The 11,339-nt window shown below is 45.2% G+C and overlaps 1 protein-coding gene across 1 annotated transcript; it reads left to right on the top strand.

Moving 5' to 3' along the window:
• The first annotated feature begins 6,670 nt into the window (after nt 1–6,670).
• On the top strand, nt 6,671–10,663 carry LOC124664392 (disease resistance protein UNI-like). The gene is made up of 3 exons (XM_047201925.1): nt 6,671–6,683; nt 7,103–8,303; nt 8,408–10,663. Exons 2-3 carry the CDS (start codon nt 7,122–7,124, stop codon nt 10,661–10,663), a joined length of 3,438 nt encoding a protein of 1,145 aa, XP_047057881.1. The 5' UTR covers nt 6,671–6,683; nt 7,103–7,121.
• The last annotated feature ends 676 nt before the right edge of the window (nt 10,664–11,339 follow it).

Here is an 11,339-nt window from a genome sequence, read left to right on the forward strand (position 1 = left end):
CTATGCTTCGGCCCAAGCCTACCCGGCGACGGGCCTCGCTCCGCTCGTCAGAAGTTAGCCTCCCTTTAATATGAATTTGGATCACAATATAACACGATCAACTAGGGGTGATATGTAGTTTGCTAAATTGAAGCACTAACGTAAAAGACTTGGACGTTCGCGGTCGCGGTTAACACCACACAAATAAAATTAGCAAGAGCATGGCAATGCCTTCTCTACAAGATTTACATCCAGCCCTTGTAGCAAAACAATGGCTTGCAATCGACACCAAATTTAGAAACTAACCTGGGGAAAACAATGGTTATATAGTCATTGGAAGTTTTGTTTAAGCAGAGGTGTGCCTCAAGTGAAGCGCAAGGCACTAACAAATTACTTGTGAGGCATAATGCATGTAAAAGTACTTGGACGTTGAATTGCAGGGTACCACCACAAGAAGACGATAATGAAGGAAATATGATAGTGTAAGACAGCGCCACAAGGATTATGCAAGAAAAAGGAAACAACACTAACACGCTAAGTGTGCCGTCTCCATATGCATGACCATCCATTTTCGTCACAATGGCAGCATCAGCAGAAGAACTTTGTTTAATTGCTTTTGCCTGATGAAATGCATCCCACCAATACTACCATCCATCAAAAATGTCACCAGGTCTGGTTTCTGAAAAGAACCAGGAAAGAGTTGGTGAAATCCTCGACAAGAAATGAATTAAACGTTGCAATACTATGATAGTGTAGATACCGTTGCTTGTGTGACTTGATGCATTTCCCCAAAGAGTGCGGCATCTTGCCTATGGTGTCCACTTGTGTCGATGATCACAAGATCAGAGTTTTTATTTAGTGAGAATTATACCAACACAAGCTTTGAGCCCATAAGTAAATCTAGGTTGATGTAGCTAGAGAAACTTCTGTAAAAAAGGTATCCTCGCCTTGTTTGTGTTCTGCTTAAACTGATCAAAAGAACTAGCTATGAATGTGTCGGCACAAACCAGTGATGGTTTGAATCCTTTCTGCTGATGATAATGTGCATACTAGGTACAGGTACTGGTTTTCCCATAACCTACAATTATTCAGTGAACATCAACATTATAGTGCAGATATATAAAAGGGAAGGAGAAATGCCTTCCCTCAAAAAAAAGGGAAGGAGAAATATAATGAAATCACTGGTTGTTTTTCACTTGTCAACATGGTTTAATATATATTGCAGATATATTAATAGTTGTGCTTTGATTTCCAGTTCTACCATGCCATCCATCTGAGGCCAGAACTAAAAACACCCTTGAGAATAATACTAATTTCTATAGTTGTGTATCATCATAATTTCAGTTACTGAAGCACATAGATAGTTCCAGTGATGACAAATGTATCTGATTTATCAAAAAACATCTAGTTACTGAAGCACATAGATAGTTCTAGTGATTTATCAAAAAAACATTGCATCATAACCTATTGGTTGAGCAGTGGTTAAAGCAAGATGAAACAGTGCAAAAGAAATTAAATCGACAATGAAACTTTCAGTGAAATTTGGTGGGCACTAGTACTAGTTGACAGCAACTAGAATGCTCAACACACATGGCTGCTCCTAAACCCATCATCTCATCCTTCGCATGTGAGAACCAAGTGCTGGCTCGGTGACTAGAGCTTAGGGTGTTGAGCTAGTCCACCCGAGTTTGAATCCCATCCGAAGCCAGAAATCGCCGGAGGGCGAAGTAAATGGGTTATCGTCTGTCGCGAGAAATCGCCGGAGATTCCCATCCTACGTAGCAAGGGAGGGATGATTCTCCCGTTGGTCAATGTTTTTCTCATCCTTCGCATGCAACTCACAAAAATATAACCACTCCATGTCCAGTAAGGACAACACACAATGCTTGTTTACAGGAAAATTTGCTCACCTGCATACCCGATTGAAATCACCCAAGAAAAATTACAGAAATAACATAAAAGGCCATATTAAATGGAAGAAACCACTCTAGCATGCATCACGATGACCCCTTAACACAAAACTCATGATACATGATGGCTGTAGAAGAAAGGAACCCACCAGTAAGAAGGCTCCGAACGAGCTGCTAACGATGAGCAGTAGTCCACCAGAGGCCTTGAGGACATGGTAGCAACAATGGTAGTCTTAATCTGCAAAGAAACACAACATAATCCATCAAAGCTACGAATAGAATAGCGACACTCACGGACAGTATGCTGGGGCAAAAGTAACAAGTTTACGTGGCACTCCTACCACTCCTGCACGTACATAGTTACACATGACTAAAAGAAGAGTATGCATTGGCAGTAGGAGATACCGGAGAATAATATGCACCAAATAAATACAGCTGACGTTATCAAATAAGGTAGTACTACCTCACAGGTTCACGACTACTAATTCAGAAACCCAATAGTCAACGGTTGATTCACTTACAAGGTCATCTCGCAGACATATCCTTTACATGGAAAAATCATTGTTTTTCTTTAGAAACACAACTATTAATAGATGGAAATAAGTAACAGCGGGAAAATTAGAAATACCTTAATGCTTTTTCATGGCCATCTCGTTCTTCCAAAAGAATGAAAAAATACAGCCTGCAAGATTAAGCATATGCTTGGGATCAGCTGGCAATACAACAGGGGAACAATTAAAATACACAGCATAACTGATCTACACTATAACTATGACAGTGAGGTTTCACTGAAAATTTAGTCAATTTATGTGTTAAGAATGTTTCACCGAGAATTATGAAATCTCATTGCAGTCAACAGAAACTGATTCAGTAACAGAACACAAAGGAAGCTGCTGGAAATTTTCCAATCATATTTGTTATTTTTTAAAGTTTAGTGCCAACTTGTTAATTGAATTTTCTGTGTACGACCTGCCAGAACCTCATGTTGTAAGACACGGCTAGCAGGATGTCACGTACACCTGACCATAGGAATTACCGACAATAAAAAAATCCTCGGTTTAAACCGGAATCATGCAAGAACTAAAATATTATATGGCTGGCTGAACACGAACAAAATAAAATAAAGGCTGAGAGTAAAAGACCTCTGAACTTCACAACTTAATTTGACTATGGCCTTTTTGGCGCTGTCCATGATAGATGAATGCTAACTTCTGCTGACACCTGCAAGGCAATTATAGAAATGGCTTCAACAAAGAAACAGACATTTCTGAAGTCTTGTGAAAATATTGGCTGGCAATACGAGAAGCTCAATAAATTAATAAGAATTCAATACACTGCTCTGGCAAATTGCTGCGTAACAGTTATTAAAGTGAAGCTAATTGCTGTAAAATGCTTGACCAAATCTCCTTCAATATGGTTCGAATGAGAGAAATAACTGCTACACCTTTGAGCGAAAATTGCTAGTATTTAATTAACGTTGCACAGGTTTCAGTTCTACAAATTACAATAGCTGATCGTTTTGCATAGTTCTAGCATGTACATGTGCCAAAAAAAAAGTGCAGGCTTCTACTCAAACCAGTTCTGAAACAAGTAGTGGCAGAACACCTCACGAATCTCCAAACTGCTGCTGGCTCGATCCTATCTTCCGATGTGCAGCAGTAAAAATCGTGTCTGTTCACACTCTCCGGGGAGGATCGATTCGTTCTAGAGGGGTAGAGAAGGAAGATGTGTGCCTCACCGGTGGGCGCTTCCTTGTTCCCGGCGCTGTTGCCGCGGTGGAGCGGCGTTGTGGAGGAGGGAGGGCGCGGGGATGGTAGGAACTTGCCGGCCATCTCCTCCTGTTTGTTTGTGGATGGCTCGCTGCCGCGGCCTGGTGCCCCTCGTCCACGCGCCGAATGGAAAACATTATCATCAACATGTTCATTAGTACCGATACTAATCGTCGGTTGCACGGAAACCATCTCGCTGGCTATATTACATGGAGCAATTTTTTTTTTTGTATAACAATTGTTTAGTTGCTCACCACGTCTACCACATGGTTACATGGAGCAAGTTTGAAAGAGCGCGGGCACAAATGAATGAAGATGTCCTTTTTTTTTTTAATTATGTAAGGGGCGCCTGTGCAAGCTAGTTCAATCTGTGCATGTAGAGAGCCACCTATAGAGGATGCCCGGGTACGCGGAGGCAAAATAAATATAGAGCAAAGCTTCGTACATAGTACACACCAGAAGCTTGCTCCTAGGTCCAGGACCTACATTCTTGTCCAGTATTGCTATTTAGCACTCCAAACCACTCAACAAGATATTGCACAGCGTAACCATTTAATTAAAATTAAGCAAATCTTCGTACATACATGCCAATTAAAAGCTAGCTTCTAGGTCCAGGACCTAGATTCATGTCGACTTCGCGCTATTTAGCACTCGAAAACCATTCAACAAGATATGTGCGCAGCGTAGCCAACTGGCCTATCTAGCAGTGGTCAAATAAGATGCAAAAAATCAGTTTTAGATGATGCTCCAGGCAAGACAAGAGCGACCCAGACTTCAGCTGCTCACTTGTACCTAAACCCACACATGCTACCTCAATGAGCTCGTGCTTTACATGGCTAGCATGGTGGTTCACAAAGTACAGTTTCAGTACAAAAGAACTAGCCACCCTCCCCTCCATCGGACGGATAACATGAAAAAGACCACATTTCAACTCTACAAGCTGGACCCATCTGCCTGTCAGGAGGTTGCAAATACAATTAATGTATGGAGAATTTACAGAATACCAAGTTGGTCAAGTAATCTTTTTTGTACTAATATTTTTATTGATAGGAAAATATATTACATATTGCGAAAAAATAGCTAAAAATTAAAACCCTAGGCTAACTAGGGTTGCTGCCGCCATTGATCACTACTCGTTGTCGTCCTCGATGACGACGAGCACTGGAGGCTCCCACGGACACAGCCAGTACAAGGTACGTACCCTATGCGCGCGGAGGCTTCGGTGCGGCGCTGATGCTATCGCGGGAGGAGGTGGTGGCGCGCACGGGGGTCACCGGAGGGGTGACAGGCCGGCCCTGCGTCAGCACGGACTCGCGCAGCTGGAAGGCGAGGCCTTCCCAGTGAGCGAGCTCTTCAAGGTCGCTCTGCGCGATGGCCATCTCCAAGGCCTCCTCCTCGGTGAGGTCCTATGGCTGGACCTCTGGGTTGACGAGCAGCGCATCGCCGCCGCCATTGTAGTCGTCGCCTCCATCGTCTCCCTCGTCGTCGAAGGGGCCGCGGCCTAACTCGCGGGTTTAGAAGGCGACGTCGCCGAGGTAGCCTGCACGCCGGCGTGGGTCGTACTCCCAGGAGCTGAAGGTGTCCCAGTTCGGAGAGTTCATCCCGTACGCCGGATCATCCCGCAGATCCGGCCGAAGGATGGACCGGCGGCGGATCTCGTCGCGCCGCTCGTGCCCTTCACGCGGGACCGAGGAACTGGCACCCTCGCCGAGTTGAGGAGCCAGCCCGATGGCAGGTTGACGTCTGACCATGGCACCGGGCGCCCCTCGTCGAACAGCTGGCACTCGTAGTCCACCGGCACATTCCGGCGGTCACGCTGTTTCTTCCGGCCGCTCGAAGACCCCGCTGCATGGTCATTCTTCATGCGCCGGAAGGGCCACCCTTTTCCCATGGCGGTGGCGGCGGCGCTGGCACGGGCGATGGCGCTGAGCGTGGGGAGAGGAAATGGCGTGGGGACGAAATGGCCGCGGCCTGCGCCCCTTAAAAGGACGGGCAAGATGCTCGCCTTCAATGCCCTGCCACTGAAGGCCAGCGGCGGCCTCGCCAGCTCCGACGCGCGGAAGGCGAGGCGCGCCATTAACGCGGCGCAGAAAGCCGCAGCGACGCTGCCCCGCCAGAAGTATCGCGCAGAAGGTGAAGCGGGCGCGGTCGCTAGCAGGCGGACCCGAGGGAGAACGACGCGGACGCGTGCACTAACCGCGCTGTGTCCGCGGCGACGCATTCCGGGCGTAAATTTGGGCCACGAATGCGTCTCCGCGGATAGGTCAGTCACTTTGCGTAGGATGCTGGGCTTGGGGCAAACTTTTTTTTGTCCGGCCTGATACGTTTGCCCGTGGGGCCACTGAGATGCCCTGACCACTAAACTATGCATGTCAGCCTACACCGGTAGAAGCATCAAAGCTGCAATCGAATCATCAACGAGAGGTGCTGTAATGGCGGGGCACACGGGCAAAGTTAGGCATCGCCGGCTCCTTTATGCCTATTCTCACTGGACCCACAGGCTTTGAATAAAGTGCAAATGCAGAAATTGGACAACTAAGATTTACGTCTTCTCCTCCGGCTCTCAAAGCGCATCGACGGTGGAGGAGCAGGGAAAGAATCAGCAAAGTTTGGTGGGATCTCATGTAAGCGAGAGAGAGAGCAGCGTCAAGCAAAGAACCATGAAAGCGACATTGCGCAGCCAGCACCATGGAAAGTGCAGACAAGAACATTTCTATCCCTAGCGCAGCACATGGAAGCAGCGCCGAAAGCGAGCTCACAGCTCTGTAGCACGAAGCGACGTGAGGAAGATTGGCTGATTTCTGACCGCGTGATGCTAATCGGACGGGCAGCCGATTTCTGGCAACCGACGCCACGCGCCTATCGACTAGCTTCTCTCCAGCGTGTGTCGTCCAAAGAGAAATCACTCGCGCTGCCTCCCCTCGCGTCTCGTCAGGACGCCCAACCTGCCGCCGTGCGCTTCTTTCCCGTGAATTCCTCGGCATACCGGCGGTGGCCTTCAGCAGCTTCTCCCCCTTCTCCACAGGTACTTCAGAAAGAAGCTTTGATTTGGTACATCTGGATCGGTTGATGCAGAGCATGCATGTTTACTGCTTTCGATCTGTCAGTTGGTATCTCAGAGAAATCAGCACACCGCTTCAGACAACCACTACCTCTAGTTTCATGTGATCTACATCTACTGCCGTGTATAAGCACACCCAATCTTTTTTCTTTTTTACAGTTTTCAGTTATGTATTTTTTCTTTTCATGTTTATAGGTTCCAGCTTTTACAAATAGCTACCGACTTTTCATCTTCTCATTGCCACTATCAAACTTATGGAGGAATTTAATTTTTTTTAATTTGACTATTGTAAACCTGCCTTAATTTTTCATTCGATGTTGTTTCCATATTTTTGATAGCGTTTATATAACCGTCACAACTGAGCCACACTATTTGTCTTGCAGCGCCTCTTCTTAAGTTAAAATGCAAGCAGTCGCTCCTTTTGGTGATTGGTGCGGATCTACTATCAACACGATCATAAGTCCATTCTACAATCGTTTTGCAAAGCATGTATTGTATTGCTTCACGGCTAGCTCAAACGTGAGGGACCACAGGATAGAAACTGAGGCTCTGAAACTCAAACAGGCAGGCGTCCAACAGAAGATTCGAGATGACGAGCATACTTTGGAAGCCGTTCCAACAGACCAGGCAAGATTATGGCTGGATTCGGCGAATAGAGCTGTATCTGAAGAAGAGGCAAACCACCTGCTGTACGAACAGAGGTACCAATTATGCGGGTGCTGCTACCCAAATTTCTTGGAAAACTATAAGATCAGTAAGCGAGCGGATGAGCAGCAGAAACAGGTAAAATCAATCACGAGTAATGCACCAGGTGATAATAATATCACACGTGCGCCAGATCCACGTCCGGTCGAGAGTATGCTCGTAGATCCTGCTCCTATGCCGCGAAGCAGAGAGGTTATTCTCGAGGATGCTCTCCGGTTCATTAAGAGCAATGATCCCAATGAGCGGATAGTTGGAATGTGGGGTCCAGACAAAGATGATAACACAAATCTCCTCAAGAAGATCAACAATTCATTTCTTGAAAAAAGTCTCTTTGATTTTGTTATCTTTGTTCCAAGCCTCAACGATTGCTCGGTAAAAAATATTCAATCTGAAATCATAAGCAGGCTCGGTATGAAGCAGGATGGTAATGAGGCAACTCGGGCCATTAGGATATGTGGACAGCTCGAGAACAAAAATTTCCTGCTGATTGTGGATGACCTCCGTCAGAATCTGGACCTTCGAGCGGTTGGCATTCCATATCCTCTTGGATTTGTGGGAGAGAAGAAGAGGAAAGTGGTAATCATGTCACTATCAGGATACAGATTCGTTGGTAATCTAATGGGTGTGAACAAAGATATTGAACTGCCTATTTTGCAAGAGGAGGAAGCACGCGAGCTATTTAGACAGTCAATAAATTACCAAGGCGATCTTTATTCTGATCCCAACATCGGGCCACATGCTACTGATCTGGTACGGGCAATAAATGGTCTGCCATCGGAACTGGTACGTTATGGGAAGTCAATGCGTGGAACAATGGATGCAAGTTCCTGGAAAGTTGCTATATATGATGCAGGAAGTAAATTTTCGAGGTCACGTTCGGTAAGTGTTAATTTGTGTCAAAACTCAAATTTTCTAGGAATCTATAGATGGACATAATTCCGTTTACTGAGTACTAACCTAGGTCTATTTTTTATGCCTTGAAGATAGAAGACACTCTCCGTCTCATTGAGGATGATCCCATGTTCGGTGTAATTGGAATATGGGGTCCAGGTGGAGTGGGAAAAACACATCTTCTGAAAAAAATCCGTACCTCATTCAGTGGAAGGATTAATGTTATCTGCGTGACAGCCTCCAGCCAGTGTTCAGTGTCGAAGGTCCAAACTCAAATTTTACATGAGCTCAAACTGAAAGGTGATGGTAATGTTGGAAACCAAAGTGGTATAATCCGTGACTTCCTGAAGAATAAAAGCTTTCTGTTACTGTTGGATGACCTTTGGGAAAGAATTGATCTAGAAGCAGTTGGCTTACCACTTCCCCTTGGAATTGAACCTTTGGGCAAACTCAAGCGAAAAGTTGTGCTCACAACAAGATTTACATCTGTTTGTGGTGCGATGGAGGTGAAAAAACAGATTCAAGTTCCATATCTGCAGGAGAATGAGGCATGGGAGCTATTCAGAGAGAAGGTTGGAGACCAAACTATTTTTTCTCCTGGTATTGAAGATCGTGCAAGAATACTTGTGACTGAAATGAAGGGCTTGCCTTTAGCTTTGGTAACTGTGGGAAGGGCAATGTATGGGAAATTTCATCCGGATCAATGGGATTCTGCCATCCAACATATGAAAAAGTCATGCTGCATTGACACAAATGAAGATCCACTGAAGATGGAGGAAGAAGTTTTCAGAAAAATCATGTTTAGCTATGATAACCTAAAAAGCGAGAGGCTGAAGAACTGTTTCTTGACTTGTGCACTGTGGCCAGAGGATTATGAGATTGACAGGGAAGATCTTGCTCAATGCTGGATTGGCTTAGGTCTACTGGATGTGGGGGACATACAAAGTCCCTACACAAAAGCTTATAGTCTGATGGGTGACCTTATAGGTGCATGTCTGTTAGAGGGCGTTGGAGAATCGAATCATCCTGTCAAACTACATGATGTGATTCGTGATATGTCTTTATGGATCTCTTGTGGCTGCGGTGAGAACAATGGCAACTGGTTTGTCCGTGCAGGAGTTCGCCCAGATGAAAAATTTAGCATCCCTTGGAGCAGTGCAGAATACATCTCATTAATGCTCAGCGGGATGATGAAACTTCCTTCTGTTGGTGATCCGCTGAAACTCAGGGTCTTGTGCCTTCAAAATAATAGGTTGGATGAAACAATAATAGGTGGAGTACTTGTGAATGCCGCTAAACTGACATATCTGGATTTGAGAAGTAATCTACTCAACGGGATACCTGAAAGCTTATGTCACCTGACAGAATTGATACATCTCGATTTGTCATTTAATGAAGGGATACAGGAAGTGCCTCACAGCTTTCGAAACCTCATTAAGCTCAAGTTCTTGTACCTGCAGTGCACTCACATAAAAATAATACCAGAGGAGGTCATATCTAGACTTGAAGCATTGGAAATAATACACGTGGATCTTATGTGGGTGTCTGATTCTATCAGATCTAATGTATTTAGAGTGTTGGGCACACTTAATCACTTGAAAGTTGTTGTTACATCAGTCGGACTTGTGGATGCATGGACATCACTTCATGATGCGGCTGACCTACCCATCCGGTCTTTAAGTCTGGTACCATCGGCTAAAAAAGGGGAATTCCATCTCTATGATATTCTATCATTGGACTTCGCACAAACGACCTTGTATGGACTGGATATTGTAAACGACCAGTGTGTGACAGATATAACATTAATACAGAGGCCTGAACAACAATCCTACAGTTTTGGTATTCTCAGTAACCTGACCATGATTCATTTGGAAGCATTGACAACAGTAAAATGGATGGGAACATCTCCAACATCTGTATTTCCAAGACTCACTTGTTTGGTAGTGTCAAGTTGCAAAAAGCTAGAGCACCTGTCTTGGGCGATGTATCTGCCTTGCCTTGAAAAACTCGAAGTATCATTCAGTGATAGCATGCGGAAGGCTTTTACAAGATATCATGTTGACAACATGTGGAGTGGACAAGAGAGTTCCCAGACATTTCCTTGCCTCAAGCACCTTGCTCTTTTTGACTGCGGATCGCTGGTCACTATTGCAGATCCCGATGTGACATTCCCATCCCTGGAGGTGCTGCAGATTGAAGTTTGTCCGGAGCTGAAGAAGCTTCCTTTTGACATGGCCAGCTTGCCACAAAGTCTGAAGGTTCTACGGATGGATAAAACTGAATCCTGGGAGCGATTGGAACTGGAAGAAGGTGTCAAATCTTTCCTTCAACCCAAGCTTCAATATTAATGTTAAATAGCATGAGCAATCTGTCCATTCCATTCCATGCTTCTATCTGTGCTAAAACAAGGATAGGCAAAGGTATCATCATCTCGTCTGGGACTGGGAGTGTTATCAGGCATGTTTATACAGCGTGCACGGAAATGCTTCTTTCGGCTCCAGAGCTGTGTTGTGTCTTTGCTCTGCATTTTCCTTTTCCTGTCTTTTGAGGTTCAGTTTCGTCAGGTCCTGTGTTCTAAGCTGGACCAAAGTATTGCCAGAGACGTGATGTGTTCATTTTGGGCTTTCTGTTCTGGAATGCAAATAGCAAATAATCCTTGCCGACTTGGCTGGAGGCGTTTTCAGTTGTGTGAAATTTCTCGGCATCTCGTCTGGGAGTGTGGTAAGACCGTGTACTGTGTAAATGCTTCCTAGCGACATGCATCTTTGTGCTAGTATTGTAATAATAGTACTGTAAGAGAGATGGACAATGTGTGTGCATTTTCTTAAGCTCTGCTCACGTCTGGTAACCTGAAGTTGCCCATAGCGCATTTGATTTCTTGACATGCATCTGGGTTTCGGTCATTTGAGGTGTTTTGCGGCTTGATGGTGCGTGTGTTGTCTCACGCCTCGCTCTACTGCTCTCTCGTGGCTGAAGCTGTTCTGTTCATACAAGTAACTAAACCATTATTCGAAATCCGGCTGG

The sequence above is a fragment of the Lolium rigidum genome, chromosome 6 (genome assembly GCF_022539505.1).
Source record: "Lolium rigidum isolate FL_2022 chromosome 6, APGP_CSIRO_Lrig_0.1, whole genome shotgun sequence".
NCBI classification, from domain to species: Eukaryota; Viridiplantae; Streptophyta; class Magnoliopsida; order Poales; family Poaceae; genus Lolium; species Lolium rigidum.

Coding starts and splice junctions, on each gene's coding strand:
- LOC124664392 (XM_047201925.1), top strand. CDS start 7,122: ATGCAAGCAGTCGCTCCTTTTGGTGATTGGTGCGGATCTACTATCAAC. Junction 8,304..8,407: donor AATTTTCGAGGTCACGTTCG/GTAAGTGTTAAT, acceptor TATGCCTTGAAG/ATAGAAGACACTCTCCGTCT.